The sequence below is a fragment of the Podarcis gaigeae genome, assembly GCF_964106915.1.
Source record: "Podarcis gaigeae genome assembly, chromosome: 8".
NCBI lineage: Eukaryota > Metazoa > Chordata > Lepidosauria > Squamata > Lacertidae > Podarcis > Podarcis gaigeae.
In genome coordinates, this window is record NC_139684.1 from 70,316,876 (window position 1) to 70,340,430 (window position 23,555).

General features: G+C 44.5%; 2 protein-coding genes across 6 annotated transcripts; one reads left to right on the plus strand and one right to left on the minus strand.

Moving 5' to 3' along the window:
- Positions 1-543: 543 nt before the first annotated feature.
- On the minus strand, positions 544-10,134 carry RPA2 (replication protein A2). The gene is made up of 9 exons (XM_083750973.1): positions 9,884-10,134; positions 7,445-7,536; positions 6,488-6,589; positions 6,050-6,163; positions 5,014-5,088; positions 3,471-3,584; positions 2,564-2,677; positions 1,292-1,386; positions 544-1,191 (listed from the first exon to the last, which is right to left on the minus strand). The coding sequence occupies exons 1-9, from the start codon at positions 9,900-9,902 to the stop codon at positions 1,107-1,109; spliced, it is 810 nt and encodes a 269-aa protein (XP_083607099.1). The 5' UTR covers positions 9,903-10,134; the 3' UTR covers positions 544-1,106.
- On the plus strand, positions 10,126-23,531 carry SMPDL3B (sphingomyelin phosphodiesterase acid like 3B). 5 transcript variants are annotated; one of them, XM_083750873.1, is made up of 9 exons: positions 10,126-10,495; positions 12,313-12,519; positions 14,189-14,402; positions 15,397-15,494; positions 17,006-17,149; positions 18,411-18,583; positions 19,549-19,729; positions 21,083-21,216; positions 22,575-23,531. In XM_083750873.1, exons 2-9 carry the CDS (start codon positions 12,459-12,461, stop codon positions 22,944-22,946), a joined length of 1,377 nt encoding a protein of 458 aa, XP_083606999.1. In that variant the 5' UTR covers positions 10,126-10,495; positions 12,313-12,458; the 3' UTR covers positions 22,947-23,531. The 5 variants fall into 5 exon arrangements, with proteins under 5 accessions (XP_083606999.1, XP_083606998.1, XP_083606996.1 ...); XM_083750872.1 differs by having other exon boundaries at positions 10,167-10,495; positions 11,620-12,519; XM_083750870.1 differs by having other exon boundaries at positions 10,256-10,495; positions 14,186-14,402.
- Positions 23,532-23,555: the final 24 nt, after the last annotated feature.

Below are 23,555 nucleotides of genomic sequence, written 5' to 3' on the forward strand. Positions count from 1 at the left end.
TAGCCATGTTCAAATATATAAAAGGATGTCACATAGAGGAGGGAGAAAGGTTGTTTTCTGCTGCTCCAGAGAAGCGGACATGGAGCAATGGATCCAAACTACAAGAAAGAAGATTCCACCTAAACATTAGGAAGAACTTCCTGAATTTGCTGCCAAGGAGTGTGGTGGAGTCTCCTTCTTTGGAGGTCTTTAAGCAGAGGCTTGACAACCATATGTCAGGAGTGCTCTGATGATGTTTCCTGCTTGGCAGGGGGTTGGACTCGATGGCCCTTGTGGTCTCTTTCCAACCCTATGATTCTATGATTCAAGTGGTGGTTAAATTTTGAGGCTTGACTGACTTTCTTTTTTAATGTCACTGAACTACTTTTTTATGCCACACTAAAAAAAGCCTAGCTTTTAGGTCTTATCAGTACTGCAGTAAAATATATATGCCATGCTAGATTCCAGAGTCCCCCAGACCAAGAAGTTCCCCACCCTTGCGTTAGCTATATATAGTAATTGCATGATCAACTATTCTCAACAAAAGACAAAGAAACACTGATGCAAAATAAAAATAGCTTTATTGAGATAGGAAATATTTCTTGAGAAAAGGCTACTTGGCATTCAAAGTGCAGTGGGGAACAGACGTGTTCAGAATTTAAAAAAATATAACTCTAAGCATTTTTCTTCTACCTATAGAGAAATCTGACATGCCATTTCCAAACCATGGCAACCAGTCAAGGGTCACAGCTTGGGTGGAGTGATCACTTCCAAAATTGCCCATAATATAACACGATCAAAGACTTATAAGTTTGTATGTTCTTCCCATCAAGCCCATTTTTCTCTTCTGAAATACATACACTTGCTTGTGTATCCTTAATACTATTATAAATTTGTGCACTACTTATGTCTATCCAGAATACTAAGTTCACCATCAACAGATAAAGATACTACCTTCTATAAATGTACAGCTTGTTGTCACTTCTGCATTATCATCTGATGGTTGATCTGGGCAGAAACCACTTATTCCATAACAGTCAAATTCAAAGGACACTTCAGCTCAGTTCAGATATGATGATCTTGGTCTAACAGTTTACTAGACCAAGGTATTATATCTAAACAAAGCATTAATCGGCATCTGTAGATTTAAAGTGTTCATCATCAATAGTGGAATAGATATGTCCCTCGCTGCTAAGAAATTCAACAGCTTTCCTGGAAAAGAGAACCAGAAATAAAAGATCCAGTTGGAAAATTGAGATAAACACTGGGTAAGTTCTCCTTTCAAAAGCCTAGGCTGCCTATATATACGTACTTCAGTGTTGGCAGATTAATACTACGCAACTGGGACTGCAGATCCTGAAGACTTATCCCCTCAGCAGATGTGGAGCTTTTAATCAAATTCAGAATCTTGAACAGAAAGAAATAAAACAGTGTTACTCAAACACAAATAGCAGTGCAGTATAGACTTCCAAGACTAATATTTGATCTGCTTTAAGAAATACGTTCAATGCACATCACAATTTTAAGAAAGAATGTTATTCCTCCTGTTGTCATGATGAACATAACTGCTAAAATTCTAAACAGAGGTGTAGCAAAAGCAAATCAACTTTCAGCAGTGGAATAATATACTAACTTTAACTGATAATAAAGAGGTTAAACTACTACTGACAAAGACTACTTGCCCATTTTTAGAGAACAATTCAAGGCCTTCCTGTTCAGGAAGGTCTTTAGCAAGCTATGATCCAAACAGGATTTTATTCTGATATTATTCTTTTTATACTATGATGGATGGTTTGGTATTTCATACTATTACTGTGTGTTTGTCACAGTCACATCAAATTATAACATTTTAGCTGATCATATTCATTTTTTATTTAGCTGCCTTGATTATTAACAAAAAGACAAAATAGAAACAATCAAAAATAAGTGTTGGAAATAATATGTATTTTTAACAATAATTTTGCAAAAGTAATTGGGGCATTTTGACAGAATTAATAATTCATATGCAGCTTTCTGTACTTGATCTCAGGGGAAGAACACAGCAAGAAGTGTTTTTACTCTACCTTAAGCAATGTTTACATGAAAAAGAAGCAGCAAGGCCCTAGCTTATGTGAATCTCCTCTGTTGCAATTCAGTTCATTTTTAGGGTTTTGTTTTTGCCAATCAGGGAAGTTCCCCACTTTCTAAACAGCCAACTGTCACTCCTAGAAGGCTGCTTTAGTGTTTTATGTTGCTTGATATCTAATGTTAGTCTTACTCATGAGTAGACCCACTGAAAGGGCTAGTCTTAGCATGACTAGAATTGGTTATCACCCACTGCATTTATGACCAGACTGTATGGCAAATTCCCAAAGTACAATAAATTGTGTGCATGACGGAAACTCAGAAGAGGCAGTCAGACTGCTGCCTCTGTAGATACAGGGGCTGAAAGCAATGAGTTCGAAGCCATGAGTTTTTATTCACTTTAGAAAAGGCAACAAAAGTGACCCAGATCCCAAGACCTCGGACAAAGCAGTCACTGGAAGACCGAGATACAAGAAATCTGACACACTGCCCAGAATTGTCCTGTCATCCTTATGCATACCTGAGTTTGGTGTGCTGTGAGCCCACTCACTGGCAAGGCGCCATTTCCTCCATAGCTTGACGTGTTGCCCATCCCCATCAAACCAACTGGTTGCGGCATCTTCATTGACATGGGCTAAGATACATGGAAAAGGAACAACCACCAACTTTGGTTATTATATAATACTACAGGTGTGAAATTAGAAGTTTTAGAACTGGGGAAAAACATTTGAAAGGCAACTACAAGATTCTAAAGCAGGGGTCTGCAACCTTTAAGACAAAAAGAGCCACTTGGACCCGTTTCCAAAGAAAAAAAAACCTGGGAGCCGCAAAACTCGCCATTATAAAAATAACTTTTTTGTCACTTTTTTTATTATTTTTTTGTTTGACCCCTCAGAATTACTCCTCCTCATAGAAATAAACGTTAAATTAACAAGATACCTTTTTGTGTGTGTGTGTTCTTCACTCCCCTTCAAAACAGTGACCAGCGTACATGCCCCCTTTCAACGCAGCGACCAGCGTACATGCCCCTTACAATGTAGCAGGCGGGTGGGAAGGTGATGTCGGGACGGTGCGTGACTAACGCACGCAGCGCCCCCATGCGACGTCACAGCCAGTACAGCGCCCGCCACAGTGGGGAGTGTCGGGGCGCACAATGCGCCTCCTCCCCTCACTAGTATCCACCACGGAGCCGCGGCAAAGCTGTAAAAGAGCCACATGCAGCTCTGGAGCCGCGGGTTGCAGACCCCTGTTCTAAAGGATAGGGTTGTTGGGAGGTTGTCTGTGCCACTGAAAAAGACCCAAGGCCCCTCTGGCTGTGCTAGTGCAAACCTCCTGCTTGCTAACACTTTCTGTGTTGCTCAATCAAATGTTTCAAAGTTGTCTGCCCTCCATGAAAAGGTTAGTGTGCGCCTCGTTTCTACATGTACCATATTGCCTTTTCTGAGGATCATATGGGCATTTACGACTTCAAGCAGGTGCGTGGTAAATTCGTTCATATCTTCAAGCGGCAGGATCTTGAATGCAACCAGGCTCTTCTTGTTCTGTGATAAAGGAAACAAATGACATCTCATTGAACAGTTATTGCCCAGGTATTACTATTATATATTTATTTATTTATATCCTGCCTTTTCCTGGCAGGGACTCAAGGCAACTTACAGATAAAATGTTAGCTTCTAAATTTTTTACATTAGTGATAGGGGGAAACAAACTTTAAAAAAAAATATGTAAATGTTCTCCCTGCTAATTTTAGTGGCATCTTAAAACAATGGTTGACTGCATTTTCCCAATTATGTTCATGATCTTAAGAAACTTTCACTCTCCCTTTTAAAGCCAAAGCTCAAATTGTCAGCGTTTGTGGAGGACTAGCCCTACATCTTAAAGAGTCTTCTGCATCCAAGAATACACTGGTAAATGAACCACTACTAATCAACATTTTCAAAGAATTATAATGAATTTGGTACACCAGAAGTTGACAAATCATATTCTCTCTCTAGAGGGAATATTGTTTTCACATATGCCAAATCCACTTGTTCTGACACTATATTTTATATAGTGGTGAATAAAATGGGGAGGGGTATACAGTGGTGCCCCGCAAGACGAACGCCTCGCAAGACGAAAAACCCGCTAGACGAAAGGGGTTTTCGTTTTGGAGGCGCTTCGCAAAATGAATTTCCCTATGGGCTTCCTTCGCAAGACGAAAACCCATAGGGAAATCTCCGGGACAGCGGGGAAGCGCAGCGCGTCTTCCCCTCTGTTCCCGTACCTGTCCGAAGGCTGGCGGTGGGGCGGAGAGACCTCCTCCCGCCGCCAGCCTTCGGAAGGCTGCTCCGAAGGCTGGCGGTGGGGCGGAGAGACCTCCTCCCGCCGCCAGCCTTCGGAAGGCTGTCCTGAAGACTTGCGGTGGGAGGAGGGTTTTCCTTCCCACCGCCAACATTCGGAAGGCTGTTCTGAATGTTGGCGGTGGGGAGGAAAAACCCTCCTCCCACCGCAAGTCCCGTACCTGTCCTGAAGGCTTGCGGTGGGGAGAAAAGCCCTTCTCCGCACCGCCAGCCTGGCAAGCGGTCTCCATAGGAACGCATTAATTGATTTTCAATGCATTCCTACAGGAAACCGTGCTTCGCAAGACGAAAAACTCGCAAGAAGAAAAAACTTGCAGAACGAATTAATTTCGTCTTGCGAGGCACCACTGTATTAGGCTTGGAAGCATGTCTTCCATCGCAACGAAGCTAGAGTGTATCTACTAATAAACTAAATATAATACAATTCCCAACCAAGGAGGAACACATTTCAAATTAAGTATCAAGGACTGATTTCACAGGAGCACAGATCCTTCCTACTTGAGTAATTAATAGTCACACAAAAAATGAACAGGACTCTGTACAGCAAGGCTTAGTCGTTTTGGTGTGTGGGAGGAAAGTGGTGTGTGGGAGGAAAGAGTAATATTAGTAATGGATAATCTTGTCTTCTTACCTGGAAAGATCGCAGATGGCCTAGAACTTTCACATATGTTCCAGGAGGCACCACAACATTCTCACTACCTGCCTCCTGTATAATAAAATTGAGAATAGGATAGTGGTTTCTTGGCCTTTACCAGCAATTTGGTAATCAAACTTGAGGAAAGTGTTTTAACAACCATCATATAGAATACATATAACAATATGGGTAAAGCCATTCAAAACACAATTTCTCACTTTTCCATAATTATGGCATAGTTAGAGAGATGACAGTAGTTTTGCATAGTCCAATCAGAAGGGCTCCTCTTGTTTTTATGACTGCTTCCCTACAAGTTTTTCTGATGCAATGGGCACAAGCAAGAATACATCATTGCCTGATCACAAACCTGTGGAACAATCATGGGCAGGGACTGGACAGACACTAGGCCAAATTTAAAAAATTCAGCACCAAATGAAGTTAAATTCTACGTAACTTGCATTAAGAATTAAATCAAGCAATTTTGAACTATTTACCTATTTTAAATTATGTACCGTATTTTTCGCCCTATAGGACGTACTTTTTCCCCTCCAAAAATGAAGGGGAAATGTGTGTGCGTCCTATGGAGCGAATGGAGGCTTCAGGAGTGCCTCACCGCCAGCCCTGCAAACTCGGGGGACAGCGGGAGAAGTGCAGCGCGCCTTTCCCACTGTCCTCCGACTTGGTTAGAAGGCTGGCGGGGGGCTTCCCCCTCCTCCAGCCCTGCAAGCTCCCAGAGCGATGCCAAAGCTGCACGCAGCTTCGGCATGGCTCTGGGTCCTGTTCTGGGGGAGGCGGAAGCTCGGGGGGGAATAATTCCCCCCCTTTATTCCCCCCCCCCAAATCTAGGTGTGGCCTATGGGCCTGTGCGTCCTACAGGGCGAAAAATACGGTATTCTACTTCTGCTGCACAGGAAAAGGAGGGAAAGGTAAGATGCCAGGCAAGTCTCCTACCACCAAGTCTCCCCAGTTCTAGTTGGGAACTCTAACTATAACATTATGCTGGCTCTCTTAGTTTAGACAAACTGATATTTACATCTGCATCGACCCACTGCCTGACATCCATCGGGGCTGCGGTCATGTCATCCACTTTGTAGAGAATGTTTGTTGGTGCTTTTTCTGCTTGCCTGATTATGCCAACAACAATGACCTGCACAGAGAAACAGATGACATTTCTTACTGACACAACCTCTAGCTTCAAGTTGTATCACAAGCTTAGAAACTATCTCAAGGGCATTTAGTTAAATAATGTAACATTCTATATATTATTAACTAATGCCCACAAATCTATCCACCCCAAATGAATAATAGTTTGCCACAACGAGCAGAGATGTCTCATGATTGAGAAGAATGCTCGATTTAAGGAAGCAGGTAGGGAAATTCTGAGGAGTACTTTAGTAAAACAATCCAAGTGGCACATGACAAATTTCCTTAATCCCAGAACAATATACAGCAGTGTGGCTGGCCAGCTTACCTGTGAAAGCTCAACATCTCGGACCCTGAAAGCATCATCTACCTGTTCAGCAGAAAGTAACTGGGACACTGTACAGGGAACAATATTTTGTGATCTTGACCTCTGCAAAGACAATATTTTAAAATTTTCATCTTCAGGAACTTGCTCTTTGAAAAGAAAAATATATATTGCAGAGTTCAATTAACAAGTTTTGTTGCAGCTTGAAAAAAATACATACACAGAACAGCAAGTATGCTTAGAGGAAGAAATGAGAAACTTTTATAAAAAATAAGCAAGAATAGTAAAAGTGTTCTAATTAATTATCATTGTACTGCTATGGATCACTGCAAACAATTAAAATGAATGCATAACAAACTACAAAGCCTGTAAAAATTTCTAAAATATGATCCACAAATAAACTGCCACCAATAGAAATCAGTTTACCTCTTTCCACATAAATTAAGACTGCCATTATCAAGTTTAAATGTTAAAATGTCAATTTCTAGCTTCAAGAGAATGGGATTTTTATGGTGCTAACTATTATAACTGTTATACACCAAGAAGCCAGCTATTAAAACCTGCACATAAAATAAACATGCTAATGAGTCATGAGGACCAGTACAGCACAACTGGCCCACACAATACATTTTGCTGCCCAAGGCAAAGAACAAGATAGTGCCCTAGCCCATTCCAAATATAAACACCAATCAGACTAGCAACTGACTCTTACTTCAACAGTGGTGATGGAACAATGTCTGTACCACTACACCCAAGGGCAATAGGTTAGCCTAGCAGCAGCAAATTCAGCTCTGTCCTCAGATGAGGGGAACAGTTGTGATCCAAACATTATTTCTGTAACAAAGTGCATTTCATTCTATGAAACCAATACGACAACTCTTTCAGAAGGGAAGCAAATAATAATAATAATAAAATTTCAGAAGTGTAACAGTCCTCACTTGTTAGAGGCAATTTACGTACCGATTTTCTTTCGCTTTGGGTTGCTGAAGGTGATGCAAACCCTCCAGGTGATTGTGTATATCCACTACCACCATAACTATTGTCATAGCCACCTGGGAATGAGATCAGAAAAAAAATAAGTCACAATGCTATTTTCACACTGTTAGGTCACTGAACTTAAAAAGAGCAAAGTCATCCAAGTGAATGGAGCAAAATCTATCAAAGAAGTTACAGAACACTTTAGGGAGAGTTGACAAACACAAGGATCCTAGAAGCCATTAGTTGCAGCTTCCAAGTAACCCAAAAAAAGCCCACCACACTGTCCTGGTTCACTGATAACAATAAGCCATGCTCAGAAATAAACCACAGCTTACTCACAAAACTTGGCTTTACATTACATGTGAACGAGCACCCAATTTTCTTTCCACAAACCTTAAGTGGAAGCTAAGGTTTGTTCTTGGCTTATTACAGTGGTGCCTCGCAAGACGAAAAGAATCCGTTCTGCGATTCTCTTCGTCTAGCGGTTTTTTCGTCTTGCGAAGCAACCCTATTAGCGGCTTAGCACTATTAGCGGCTTAGAAAAAGGGAGAAAAAGGCGAAAAAAATTGCAAGACTTGCAAGACGTTTTCGTCTTGCGAAGCAAGCCCATAGGGAAATTCGTCTTGCGAAGCGCATCGAAAAACGGAAAACCCTTTCGTCTAGCGGGTTTTTCGTCTTGCGAGGCATTCGTCTTGCGGGGCACCACTGTACTCATAAACAAAGCAGCACTGGTTCATATGCAAAGTTAAGCTAAGCTGCATGGCCAGAGGTAGGTGACAAAACACCTGAGCAGAAGGGAAAGAGTTGAAGGCACGGCCCACCAGTCATTTTAACCCACACCTCTGTCTTGGAGGATCACCCGCAACATTCTCTTCCACACCCAGTTATTTTACACCCAGAGCTGCCCTCTTCCCACTTTGATACACCTTTCACCTCCACCTCGCCAATTCATTAAAATTCAGTAAAATCATACTGGAAGGGACCCAAGGCTCATCTAGTCCAAGCCTCCGCAATGCTGGAATCTTAGCTAAAGCATCCAGGACAGATGGCCATCCAACCTCTGCTTAAAAACCTCCAAGGAAGGAGAGTCCATACAATTTCATTCAAGTGATGATGAGAATCCTACTGTGACATGGGGTGGTGACTGGGTGGTTTATTATCTTCCCCACCTCCCCCAACTTTGCCTGGCAAAGCCAAGCCATCAGGTGCAGGAACTGAAGCCTCAGAAGTGTATGGAAGAAGGCAACCGAGGAAGAGGCCTCATCCAGAGTCATGGCATTAAGCCACCTAACTCAGTACGGTCCACACTGACTGGTAGCAGCAGCTATCCCGGGTTTCAAGGCAGAGGACCTCTCCCAGCCCTACCTTGGAAGCTGAATGTGGGACTTTCTGCACAGGAAAGCCTTCCCCCAAAGCCATCTCCCTTCCTTGCAGGTGTAGCCACCCAGCTGCCGCCACCAGAAATGAAAAGGCCCCTTTGGCCCTACCATACCAGCACTAAGCATGCTGCAGCAGCAGTGTCAGCCCCCACCACTGCTCTCTGTAATGCAGGACACGCATTGGTGCTTTCTCTGGGCGTGAACCTAGCAACCCCGCCTAGTGGTTAGGGCAGCCCTGCATAGCCAAATGAACTCAGAATGGAACGAAAGCTGCTTCTGGCTGCTTTAAGCAGCCCCTCGGCAACTCGGTCGAGCCGTGTTGAATCTTTTACCCCAATGCACGTGCTCCTGTGCCAATATCTGTGTACCTTTCCACTCCACCTATCTTGTTAAATGACTTCCCCAATAAAAGAATCTTAGTTCCTCCAGCAACCTTGTGACTCAATATCACTAGTTGTCTGTGTTGCTCAACGATAAACAGCTTTTTCCTTATAGGATTAATAACGCAATTAATATTAATAATGCAATGAATGCAATGCAAAATACAAAACGGAGGCTGGCTGGTTGTATAAAGGAGGCACGAAGCTGCTGCACAAAGGGTTGTTTTTGGCTTCGTGGGGGGAGGGAAGAGGCCTTCTACAACGTGGGGACGCTGCCTAGTTTACCCATGGTAGCTAGCCTTGGCTCAGGGGCGCCGCCCCAAAACTGCCCCCCCCTATGGACGTAGCCAAGGGGGGAGGGCAGGCCCTAAATCAATTTTTAATAAAATAACTCAATGAGGTTCTGCCCCTCCCCCCACGTAAATCCTGCCTGCTCCCGTGCCCCCCTCCCTCGCCGGGGTTTTGCAGGCCTGAGACGAGGTCGAGACTGGGATTGACTCCCAAACTCTGGGCTTGGAGAAGCGGGGCCCGAGGGCGGCAGAGGGAGAAGGGGGAGCCCGAAACCCCCACCCCGGGAAAGAGGCTCCGCGGCGTTCCCTGGCCAGCCGCCTTCGCGGAACGGCGGGTCTCCACAAGCACGGGCACCGCGCGCAGCCGCTCACCGGCACCGCCGAGCCACATGCCGCGAGGAGGAGGAGGAGCAGCGCGCGCCGAGAGAGGGACCGTTGCGGGAAAGCGGCGCCACGAGCTCTTCTTCTTCCTCACCAGGCTCTTCCCCTCTCGCCCCGCCCCATCCCGAGCGCGCCAAACGAGCGCTCAGGATAGGCCAGCCCACTCGAGCGGGCCAATCGAGGAAAGGCAAAGGGGAGGTACTCGCGGGAGGGGCGGGACCTGTTGACGCGCCGCGCGCGAAGCCCCGGGAGTATAGAGGAAAGGGTCTTGCGGAGAAGCGCGACGCTCTAGGTACTCGTGCGAACGCCAAGGCTGGCTGGTCGGGCTTTCGATGGCGGCGGGCTAAAGCTGTCCAAATCGGTGGCTGCCTCTTATGCGCACGCTAAAGCAATATGCAAAGCCTACAGCGTTTCAGGAAGGCAGGTGCATCATATGGCTTCAGAGTAGACCATTGCTTATTAATTACTCACCACAAATTTCAATGTAGGGGTGGGTGGGTGGGAGTTAGAAAGTTGCATTTGCACAACTGCAATCCACCCTGCGAGTGCATTTGGACTGGTCCGGCATGATTGATTCGAGGCTTCATGACTCAAGGAATGCATGTGAGTAGAGTTCCTTGGAGCACTTCTGCTTCTCCATTCGAACAAGCCAGGATTCAGCTATTAGCTATAGGTTTCCATTGCATTGCACACCTAGATACTACGGTTAACGTCTGGCAAGCAAGTGGGGATATGAAATCATTGTATAGAGTCTTGTGGCACTTTAAAAATTAACAAAATCTATTATGGCATGGGCTTTTGTGGGCTACTACAGTCTAAAGTGGAATTGTAATCAGTAGGCTGTCTGTCTCCAGGGTTTGTCCTTTTCTGTGCAGACCCACTGAAATTAATCAACATGGCTAGCTTAAGTCCATTCATTTCAATAGATCTACTCATGAGTAGGACTTGGCAATACAACTCAGCGGGTTCAGAGGGAAATGAAATTCAGAAAAGCACAGATAGTGATCATTACATAGTTAATGGCTTACTTAGAGGTCCTCCTGAAGTTGACAAACCAAGTAACACCTATGAAGTGCTGAAACTCCTTTGTCTATGTTCAGTCCACAAGTCCATTGAGCCTCCTGATTCAGTAGCTTCACTTTGCAGCCTCCTTTAGGAATTCCTTTGTTCCAGAATCGCCACTTTAAGACCACTTACAGAGTGTCCTGGGAGAATGAAATGTCTCCCACGCTGTTTTTTTGGATATTATATATATTTTTTTATTAAATTTATATCCCACCCTGCTTCCCAAAAGAAGCCCAGGACAGCAAACAGTTCTGTAATTACACTTACACATACACATACATGAAATAAAAGCGTATTTTAAACACCTGAAAGCTATTTAAACTTCTAAAAGCTATTAAAAACATATTAAAACATCTAAATACAACACAATAAAACATCTAATACAAATTTAGGAACAGATGCATCCAACTCATCAACTCATCTGTCTGGGTCTGCCAAAAGAAAAGTTTTCAGCAGGTGTCTAGAGGAATACAGTACCGTAATGATGCCTGCCTAATATCAAGGGGCAGGGAGTTCCAATGTACAGGAGCTGCTTCAATAGACTCCTTAAAAACTTGCCAAATTCTGTTATTTTCCCTGTTTCTTTTTATTGTTGTCTTCATAACAATCATGTAAGGAATATGATACGATACAATAATCTTTATTGTCATTGTGCCATACAGAACAATGAAATTGAAAAAATCTACATCAGACATTCAAAAACTAACAAGCCTGCTATCGCAGCCTGGTTAACCCCCTAAAAACTCTGATACCCCATAATTAAATACAATATACTCCCATAGAGACTACCTTAAGGCTTACACTGTGTTTAAAACCAAAATCACATTTGGATAGAAACTGTTTCTCAGGCGGCTAGTCCTAGTCTTTATAACCCTGTACCTTCTTCCAGAAGGCAGAAGCTGAAAGAGATAATTTCCGGGGTGGGCACTATCCTGCACTATCTCTGTAGTTTTCTTATGACACCTGGAAGCATAGATTTGAACCAAGGTGGGATGAGTGCACCCAATAAAAAGGAAGCATTAAATAGGTCGGGTACAATAACAGCAACCCAGGCTCCTCCCTGCCAGTAAAGTTCACCTGAACTTGCATATTCTTGACGTAGGGAGGAAGGGCCACAAAGCTTGAACTTCCAACTCTCTGCCATGCCAAGCTGGCCCTTGTGCCAAGAAATTAGAAGCGAGCCAACTCTTCCCTGCTGGGTCAGCAATGTATTTCAGAGTAGGAGATTCTAAAGCAACGCAGTTGCCAGCTTAGCTCGCTGCCTCCTTCAGCGTCCTAGCATACACCTTTGGTAAAAGCCTGCAAGTCTCACACACCTTTTTTAAAAAAAGTATTGCAAACCCTCTGCTAAACAGGAAGATACAGTTCTGAATCAGAGCAGAGTTGCTGCAGCAGCAAAAGGAGCCTGTGAGTCAGAGATCTGATAGAGGAACCGGCTAACTTTTCCCAGAGCTGCGACTACAGGCGTGGAACTTCAGCCAGGGATCGCTGGCAGCGGAAGATGGGTCTTTTGGGAGTCCTGTTGTTCTTGATGCACTGCAGAGCTGCAACCGCTGCCTCAGGTAACTTACCCTTTTGGCTGCACAAGTTGGTAGTTTGAGAGGAAACAACTCAGTCGTGGGGGGGTTAAGGGAAGAAGGCAGGTTGGTTGTTTCACAGTTAGGCTGGACAGCCATGGCACTAACTCCTGGCTGCACAGAGCCAACCTATGAGGTTTCGCTGCTTGAGGACAAAGATAAGGTTGCGCCTCTCACACCCATGTTTTATGTAGGGATGGGGGGGTGGAATTTAGTTTTGTTTGCATTTTAATGAGAAATTGCCCAATTCCCACTACCTCAAACCCACAAGTGAACTGAGACACAATTATCTTTTGAAATTCACATGCACCTGAATTTTACAATGCAGTTCTTCAACCCGATTGTGTACACTGCATAAAAATGCATCTGTTAGGAGAATGTGTGTATTCAAATGCATACATAAAAAAGCTTACAAAAATGTATTAATTTGGGGGAAATTGCTTGCAGAAATCTGTATATGAATCAAAGCTGTGTAGATTAAGAGAAAATTGCATTAAAATGCAGATGATTTATTGTGGTCAAAGTTGATGGGAACTGGATGCCTAACAGCATCAGAAGGGTGACAGGTCCCCCACACCTGGTGTAGCAGCTAGTGTTTATTTTTTTTAATTGCTGTGTTGTTTGATTAAGGGATTGGTTTATTGCGTATTTTAATTATGGATGTTTATGAAGAGTTTGGATTTGATATCCCGCCTTTCACTCCCTTTAAGGAATCTCAAAGCGGCTAACGTTCTCCTTTTCCCTTCCTCCCCCACAACAAACACTCTGTGAGGTGAGTGGGGCTGAGCGACTTCACAGAAGTGTGACTGGCCCAAGGTCACCCAGCAGTTGCATGTGGAGGAGCGGAGACGCGAACCCAGTTCCCCAGATTACGAGACTCTTAACCACTACACCACACTGGCTCTCGTTTTTTATGTTTTAATGCTCTATGTTTTAATGCATGTGTAATGGGGCTTTTAAAACCATTTAGAAGCCTATCATGGCATGATATATGAATTGATAAATAATAATAGTTTGCCCTCTGACAGGGAGCTCAGCCTGTACTTTGGTCTTCTTTTAGCAGATCTTATTGCAGAGAAAGGAGCTACAACTGTGCGCCTTGCACAACACAAAAGCTGCTCCCCCTCCCCAGAACAGCTGGTGGGGAGGGGAAGGATCTAGTGGGCTGGATGAAATCTGGCTGTGGGCTCTATATGGCCCAGGAGTGCATACTCCTGCTCTGGATTTCACTAAGCACTTCCTAAAGCAAAAGCAGAACCATTTCATAAGACTATCAATGGCTGGATCTACACTGATTAAAAAACGCCATACGAGCTCTCAATGCAAAATCCTATTGGCAATGGATAGCTGCTCTACAGTGCCATCTGGTGCCACATGTTTATAACACGGTTATAACGATATAATTGACGAGTGAAGCTGAGTCCAATGGCTAGCTACTAATCCTGATGACAATATTCTGCCTCCACTATTGGAGGCAGTAGGCTCCTGAATACTAGTTTCTGGAAACCATGGTGCAAGGGTTCGGCTGTTGCTCTCAGGTCCCACAGGTGCTTGGTTGCCCCGTGATAACAAGATGCTGGACTAGATGGGCCCCTGGCGTGATCTTGCAGGGCTCTTAGGTTCCTTTTTAAATTTTTCCTTTTGTCCTTAGCAGGTTATTTTTGGCACATCACAGACCTTCATCTGGACCCACAGTACAAAGTGAGCCCAGACCCCTTGAAGGTGTGCCCGTCCGCTGGCGCCCAACCGGTAGCCAATCCAGGGGCTTGGGGAAATTACTTGTGTGATGCTCCATGGATTCTTGTCAACTCTTCTGTTTATGCTATGAAACAGGTCCTCCCAAACCCAGACTTCATTCTCTGGACTGGGTAAGGAAGTGCTTGTGTGTTGTTGTTTTTTGCCGTAAACAAAACAAATACAGTGGTACCTCGGGTTACATACGCTTCAGGTTACAGACGCTTCAGGTTACAGACTCCGCTAACCCAGAAACAGTACCTCGGATTAAGAACTTTGCTTCAGGATGAGAACAGAAATCGTGCAGCAGCAGGAGGCCCCATTAGTTAAAGTGGTGCTTCAGGTTCAGAACAGTTTCAGGTTAAGAACGGACCTCCGGAACAAATTAAGTACTTAACCCGAGGTACAACTGTATGACTTTCTTCTTTGCCATTTCATTGCTCACTCAAGTTTGGCCAACCTTTGTATCAGCCAGGTGTGGAGATCCTTTGCCCTTCCAGATGTTGCTGAATTGCAACTCCCACCACTTTAACTCTCCCACTTTAAACAGGCATGGCTTCCACACACAAAAATTCCTGGGAACTGTAGGTCGTTAAGGGTGCTGAGAATTGTTAGGAGGCCCATATTCCTCTCACAGAGCTACAATGGTCAGAGTTCCCTGTGAAGAGGGATTGATTGTTAAGCTGCTCTGGGAATTGTAGCTCTGTGAGGGAACTAGGGGTCTCCCAACAACTTTGTCTGCCCTTAACAAACTACAGGTCCCAGAATTCTTTGAAAGAATCCATGACTGTTTAAAGTAGTGTCATTGTGCTTTAAATGCATGGTGTGAATGTGGCCTACTAGTTATGATGACTACATATTACCTACAGGTAATACCAGTTGCTAGGGCCTAAGAGTGGAAGGGGGCTATTGCCCTCATCACCTGTTTATGGGCTTCCTGTAGGCATCTGTTTGGCAACAGAATGTACAAAATAAAATTAAAAAACAAAATAAAATAATGTTGGACCAGATGGGCCTTTTGGTTCCTCTTATGTTCTTAATTTGTTAACTCCTCTACATCTACCCAGGGACTTGACTTTTCCCAGTATCTCTGTCCTCGAACCAAATAGCCTTTGTGCTGTTTTCCAGAGACGACACTCCTCATGTAGCTGATGAGAAACTGGGTGAAGATACTGTGCTGGAGATAATTGAAAACCTAACCAACCTGATCAAACGTGTATTTCCAGGTAGGGTGTGCCAGAACAATTGGGCAGTAAGAAGGCTGTGCCAAAAAAATAGTAATCCAGAAACAGAAGCAATGGGTTTTGAATTGCAGGAAGGAAGAGTTAAGGCTGGCGAATGTCTTCAGTCTCCTACATGTTTCAACAACGGAGCCAAACTGTGGAATGTAGTTCCTTGAAGAGTGTCAAGAACAGGCAGGGCTGAACCCATAAGTGTAGGTAGGGTTGTGTATATTCTGTATTAGTAAAATTAATAAATTCAACACCAAATGATTCTATGATCCAGGTAGTTATTTTACGGGGGGGGGGCATTTTTTCTGTAAAGGTAAAGGGACCCCTGACCATTAGGTCCAGTCGTGACCGACTCTGGGGTTGCGGCACTCATCTCGCTTTATTGGCCGAGGGAGCCGGCGTACAGCTTCCGGGTCATGTGGCCAGCATGACTAAGTTGCTTCTGGCGAACCAGAGCAGCACACGGAAACGCCGTTTACCTTCCTGCCGGAGCGGTACCTATTTATCTACTTGCACTTTGACGTGCTTTCGAACTGCTAGGTTGGCAGGAGCTGGGACTGAGCAACGGGAGCTCACCCCGTCGCGGGGGTTCGAACCGCCGACCTTCTGATCGGCAAGTCCTAGGCTCTGTGGTTTAACCCACAGCACCACCTGCGTCCCACCTGCGTTTTTTCTGTAGTGGCCTGCAATTCCCTTGTAGGTAATCTGTTGCAGTTTGGCAGAGCCAAACGTGAGTCAACCACCCTCTTCTTTCTCTTTCTGACACTTCCTTCCCCTCCCATTTTTCATCTTATCACTTGCACCAGAATAAGTCAAGGATCACCTGCAGCCCCAGGGCTCCTCCTTGCCCACCCCTGTTTTACATAATGATATTTAGATCCCAGCTTGTTCCCATTAATTTCTTCCCACATCGGAGTGACAAGCAGGATTTACGTAAGCCTTTCTTGCTATACACTTTCCTCACTCCCTGTAGCATAGCCGTAGCTCAGTTGAATCGTCATGCTAAACCATGGTTTGTGCTAACCATTGTTATGAACCCATGTCGTGGTCTGAGCCTGCAGACTCAGAGCTGCTTGCCTGCTTTCTTCTTCCATCTGCTCAGCGCCCTGCTTCAGAAGTTCATAAATGCAGTCCATGGTGCTCTTAATGGCCCTTAACCATGAATTCAGACAGACCTGCAAACCATGGTTGGCCCAAACTGTGATTTGTAAGCCAGCTTCAAACCATGGCTTGATATGCTGGTTTGGCAACCCTCACACAAGCTGCCATTTGCCAGCTGAATCAAGTAGATATAGTGTTTGCCTCTCTTGCATTCTGCCTGACATTATGATTTTAGGACAATGTTGTAATGTTAATTGTTGCAAGCGACAACAAAGCAGGTTCCAGATAGTGCCAGCTTTGAGTTGTTTGTTCTGCAGTCACATCCAGCCTGTTTGGATGCAAAAGCTCTTCTCTTCCTCTGCCTCTAAATCCACTGCACTGTTGTTTTCTTGTATCCCTTCCAGAAACTCAGGTCTATCCTGCAATGGGCAACCATGACTTCCACCCCAAAAATCAATTTCCAGCTAAGGAGAACAGGATCTACAATGTAACTGCAGAGCTGTGGCGCTCCTGGCTCAGCAACAGCTCTCTGCAAACATTCAGAGCAGGTGCGTGCTAGATCCAGTTGAGGAACTGATGAGGGTTATGGGAAATTGAAGAGGGATCCAGTAGGCTGAAATGAAATGCAGGTGAGAAGAAAACTAAAAGATCACAAGCAGGGGGATGTCAGAAGCAGCTTTGTATCAGGCCAGATTATTGCCTGTCTAGCTCAGTATGGTCTACTCCAGGGCTTCCTTGGGTCTCCAGCTGTTTTTGGATTGCTGTTCCCACTATCCCTGACCACTGTTCCTGCTAGCAAGATAAGAGCTATCCAAAACAGCTGGTGACCCAAGTTTGGGAAACTCTGGTCTACTCTGATTGCAGATGGTTTGGCATGATACTTATCTTCACCTGCTACCTGATCCTTTTAACTGAAGATGTCAGAGAAGTGTTGTGGCTCCATGGTAGAGCAGACCTGCTTTGCACACAGGAGGCCCCCAAATTCAATTTCTAGCATCTCCAGGTAGGCCTCATGGGAAAAACTCCAGCTCTGAAATCCCAGATTGTCATTGCCAGTCTGTATAGAAATACTGAGCCAGATGTGCCAATAGACTGATTTCAAATAAAGAAGCCTCCTATGATTGAACCCGGCACCTTCTGCATGCAAAAGCCCGTGCTCTGGCATTGAGCTATCACAGTTTTAATTCCATCATTTTTTTGTCCTGGTGGGAACAGGCCTGTTCTGGGTTGGACTTCAACTCCCTTCATCCTTGAGCATTGACTATGTTTACTGGGGTTAATTGGACATGGAGTCCAATAGCATCCGGAGCACCACAGGTTCTCTATCCCTGAAAATCTAGAGCAATGTTTCCCAAACTTGGGTCTCCAGCTGTTTTTGGACTACAACTCCCATCATCCCTAGCTAGGTCAGGGATGATGGGAATTGTAGTCCAAAAACAATTGGAGACCCAAGTTTGGGAAACACTGATCTAGAGGGTAGCTTATCTTCGGTTCCGTATAGCTTTCATCTCTTTGTTTTGTGATTGATCCAGTTGGTTAGTATCTATTTGACAGATCAGTAAGGCAAGGTGTTAGAAATTCTGCTCACTTGTCATAAACATGTGCTAATCTGTCCATTCTTCAAAAGATAGTTTGCTGGCTTTTCAGCAAAAAGAAAAAAAAACATTAACTAAGAGAGTTCAAATCTTTTTTAAGGAAAGCCAATGCTGATTAAAGCGATCTGGTACTGCTTTAAATGTATAGTGCAAATCAGATGGCACAGGGAACACAACAAAACTAGATGGAACTGTGTTACTGGTTGTTTTGCAGGTGCTTTCTACAGTCAGATGTTATCTGGTCTTGGCCCGGCAAGGCGAATGATTGTCCTCAACACAAACTTGTACTATGACAGTAATAATCAAACCAGCAGCCTGGAAGATCCAGGAGGCCAGTTCCTTTGGCTGGAAGACATGTTGACCAAGGCAGCAGAAGCAGGAGAAAAGGTTCCTTAAACCCACGTTCTTGTTTATGGATTAATAAGCTTACCCAGTTGAAAGCTGCATGACTGCTGAAGGCCTTACTACAGATTGGTCACAAAAACAGCATCAGAGGTGTTTTATTGGGGGGGGGGGGGCAAAGTTGCATGATATCAAGTATTATGGATTGGGGTCAAGGGAAAGTATTAGGAGATGAATATGGTAGCTAGCCCAGCCAATAAGCAGAGCTTCTTGTTCTGAGGCGGCCATTTTTATAACAGAGGACCAAGGTAGGTATTAGCAGTAGGTCTTGTTTGGAGTGCCGATAGCTCCCCAAGGATGTCAGGTGTATTTTAGATAAACTGCTTTGAGATTTCTACTGTTATTGTTTAGTCATTTAGTCATGTCCAACTCTTCGTGACCCCATGGACCAGAGCACGCCAGGCCCTCCTGTCTTCCACTGCCTCCCGCAGTTTGGAAGTGAGAGCTGGACCATAAAGAAGGTTGATCACTGAAGAATTGATGCTTTTGAGTTCTGGTGCTGGAGGAGACTCTTGAGAGTCCCATGGACTCAAAGAAGATCAAACCTCTCCATTCTGAAGGAAATCAGCCCTGAGTGCTCACTGGAAGGACAGATCCTGAAGCTGAGGCTCCAATACTTTTGCCAGCTCATGAGAAGAGAAGACTCCCTGGAAAAGACCCTGATGTTGGGAAAGATGGAGGGCACAAGGAGAAGGGGATGACAGAGGACGAGATGGTTGGACAGTGTTCTCGAAGCTACCAACATGAGTTTGACCAAACTGCGGGAGGCAGTGGAAGACACGAGTGCCTAGCGTGCTCTGGTCAATGGAGTCACAAAGAGTCGGACACGACTAAATGACTAAACAACAACAACCTGATGGGCGTTTGGGCTGTACAGGAACGTATTGCCAAGCAGGTCCTACTGCTCTGTCCACTCGGACCTTAGCATGTTTTCCTCCTCCTCTTTACAGGTCTATATTATTGGGCACGTCCCTCCTGGCTTCTTTGAGAAGAAACGGGGCAAGCCTTGGTTCCGAGAACACTTTAACCAAAGATATACCGAAATAATTCAGAAGCATCATGGAGTGATTGTGGCACAGTTCTTTGGGCATCATCACACTGATAGCTTTAGGATGTTTTACAGTAAGACAGGTACATTCCCCCTGATGCCATAGCTCAGTGGTAGAACATCTGGCTTGCCTGCAGAGGGTCCCAGATTTAATCCTCAGCGCCTCCATATAGGACTTTGAGAGACTCCCATATGAAACCTTGGTGGGACACTACCAGTCGGTGTAGGCAATACTGAGCTAGATAGACCAATGGTCTGACTCAGTATACAGCAGCTTCCTATGCCTACAAGTTCAGAAATCCACTGTAGGCTGTCAGGTTGTTTTTACACTGCTTTTCAATAGAACCAGGATAGGTTGGCATCAAAGGTCCAGCATGGTTTGGTGAAAGTCTGCTGTGTCCCCTTGGATCTGCTCCTTCTTTTCACCATTTTCTTTTCATTTATTTTATTTGTATATCGCTTAACTGCAAATGAAACCTCGAAGCGGTTTACAAAAAAAATGATAACATATACACCAGAATAATCAGTAACAGCCAAAGTTTGAAGCAAGTTTTAAAAAATTCAAAATATAATTAAAACCAGCAGTTTAAAAGCACAAATGAGAATAATAATTTAATGCAATTCTGTGGACATTGCTATTGTGTTTTAAGCTGGAAGTGAAATAGCGACTCTGCTTCCAGACGTATGTAAACAAAACCAAAAAAAATCTGTAATGAACTGGGCACTCCAGCCCCAAATCATGGAGAGGGCCAATTTTCTTTGGGACTGAAAAAGGTTAAATACTTCGCCTTGCTGCAGTCTCAACCATGATTGCCCCACACAGCAGGGAGGGCAGAATGAATATAAGACAGTATTAGTTGGGAATGCAATGGTTAAGGTGATAGAGTTGTTTTGGAAAGAGGAGTTGTAGACCATAAAGAAGGAGATGCCTATAGCACTATCTAGTGGTACCTCGGGTTAAGAACTTAATTCGTTCCGGAGGTCCGTTCTTAACCTGAAACTGTTCTTAACCTAAAGTAACACTTTAGCTAATGGCGCCTCCCGCTGCTGCCGCACCACCAGAGCACGATTTCTGTTCTCATCCTGAAACAAAGTTCTTAACCCGAGGTACTATTTCTGGGTTAGCGGAGTCTGTAACTTGAAGCTTCTGTAACCCGAGGTACCAAAGTACAGGCAATTAACCCCCTGTATAGGCTGAAACAGCTGTACAATGGGGCTGTCTACACTCGGAAGAAATGGTTGCAGTTCTTCCATCGTGTAATAAAATAAAATGAAGTTGGCGCTCTGAGCAGGAAATGCATGGGAGGAGGATGCTTTGATCACTATATCCTGCCGATACCTCATTAAAAGAGTGACCAGAACATGTCTGTTCCACCCCAAATACCCAGTTGTTGGGAAGCAGTCTAATTTAAGTTTAATAATGCCTTTTCTTCCAGGTTCTCTCACCAGCGTCATGTTTTTAGCTCCAGGAGTAACACCATGGAAGACGACCTTACCAGGCGTGCACAATGGGGCCAACAACCCTGGTATCCGGGTCTTCACATATGACCGTGACACCCTGCTGGTGAAGGTAGGGGCACCGTCATTTGCTTGCATTTGTCTCTAGTAAAGCAAGCGCTCATGTCAAGGGTGACCTGACAATGAGGCCATGGAGAGAGTTATTAATCTTGCCCAGTAAAGACCAGAGAAGTGGATCAGCCTTCTGCAGAGATTGGCTGGGACTATCTTTTGCCCTGGATTGCATTACATAGTGCCAGCAAGGCAGTAGATGCCATGAAGACAGCAGCAGCTGGCACAGTCCTGCTAATGTGGGCTTTTAATTACCGTATTTTTCGCTCTATAGGACGCACTTTTTCCCTTCTAAAAAGTAAGGTAAAATGTGTGTGCGTCTTATGGAGCGAATGCAGGCTACGCGGCTAAGCCCAAAGCCAGAACAGCGAGACGCAGCGCTGCGCAGCGCTCCGTCTCGCTGTTCTAGCTTGGGGATGGCTGCGTAAAATCTCCGCAGGGCAGCGGGGTGCCCTGCTGAGGCTTCAAAGGCTGTCCCCGAAGCCAGAACAGCAAGAGGCTATCCCAGAAGCCAGATCCCTCTTGCTGTTCTGGCTTCTGGGGTTCAGAATTTTTTTCTTCTTGTTTCCTCCCCCCCAAACTAGGATGCGTCTTATCGTCCAGTATGTCCTATAGAGCGAAAAATACGGTACTTTGTTTCTTGCATTAAAATACTTAAGCCATTATTTTTAATTACTTTTTTTTTTCAAAATGCACCTGCATGTTGCAACAGACACCATCTTAGAAAAAGGTTGTTGGCGTGTATATGTTTGTTGAGTAAGATAGAGACAGGGAGATTTTTTTATTGTATTTTATTGTACAGTGGTACCTCCAGTTAAGAACTTAATTCGTTCTGGAGGTCTGTTCTTAACCTGAAACTGTTCTTAACCTGAGGTACTACTTTAGCTAATGGGGCCTCCAGCTGCCACTGCGTGATTTCTGTTCTCATCCTGAGCTAAAGTTCTTAACCCTAGGTACTATTTCTGGGTTAGCAGAGTCTGTAACCTGAAGCGTTTGTAACCTGAAGCGTTTGTAACCCGAGGTACCACTGTAAAAACTTTTAAAACAATAATGGCAGCCAGCTTCTTTTTTTCTTTTAGCACAGAGAACATACAAAGCAGCTTAGGATAAATACTGATAACATAAAGGTGCTTTTTTGTTGTGGTTGATTTATTTTTATTTTTGCAAGGCTAACCATAGCCCCTAGTCCAGTAAGCCCTTCCAAAAGTTTCCATGAGTCTGGGGCAGGGAATATCTTTTCTAAAACGATGCCTGCTGATTGTGTACGTTCTTGTGTTTTAAAGAGTTCAGCATTTAGTCGGTCAAAATAAGTTTAACCAAATACCCACCTTTGACCCAATGTCTTCTCTTCCATTTCAGGATATGGTAACTTATTATTTAAACCTTACGCATGCTAACATGGGGGCCCCTAAATGGGAGAAAGAGTACAGCCTGACAGAAGCTTTCCAGATCCCAGATGGTTCCGCCCACTCCATGCAGCTGCTGGTGGAGAAGCTTGAGAAAGACCATAGCTACCTACAGAAATACTACCAGTATAATTCAGTTCAATACGACCTTTCAGACTGTGATGACGCCTGCCAGACCGACCACATCTGTGCCATCAGGGAGGTTGATTTTGCAAAATACCACCAGTGTATTCAAGCCAGAAGTGACACAGCAGTGCCTTCAGTCCCAGAGTTGGGTCTTCTGTTCTTCTGCTGCGTGATGGGGCTTGTTACTCTAGGCCTTTGAGAGCCTTGAATGAACCATGATACAAGCATGGGCACCTGGCTTCTACAAAGAAAAAGCACAGGATGCAACCACTGCCACAGGCCTCAGCATCCTAAGGAGATCACCCTTCTTGGGGTTTGGCTTTTATTCGTTTTGGCAAACCTAGGCTTGAAAGTATGCATACAGATGGGTGACTATTGTAGCTCACCTCCTTCCATGGGCTATTGGACCGTCTGAGCACAGGATTATGACAACATCATTCCAGCATCAGGCAAGACCATTTTAGCAGAATAAGAAACAAAGCTTAGTGTGGTCTCCTCTCGCAAGGAGTTCCCAAAGGATTTCTCCAACTGGGGGAATGGGCAGTGAAATGGCAAGTGGAATTCAATGTAAATCAAGTGTAAAATGATGCACAGTGGGGCAAAAATGTCTAATTTCACATGTATGCTTTTGTGCTCTGAAATTGCACTGAATGACCAGGAACGAGTGCTTGGGTCATAGAGGATAGCTCCATGAAGACATCATTGACCCAATGTATGGCAGCTGGTGGAGGGGGGGAGTGAATTCCACACAAGCGGTCATTAGGAAATAAAATTACCAATATTATACTGTTGTCATGCAAGTCTTGTG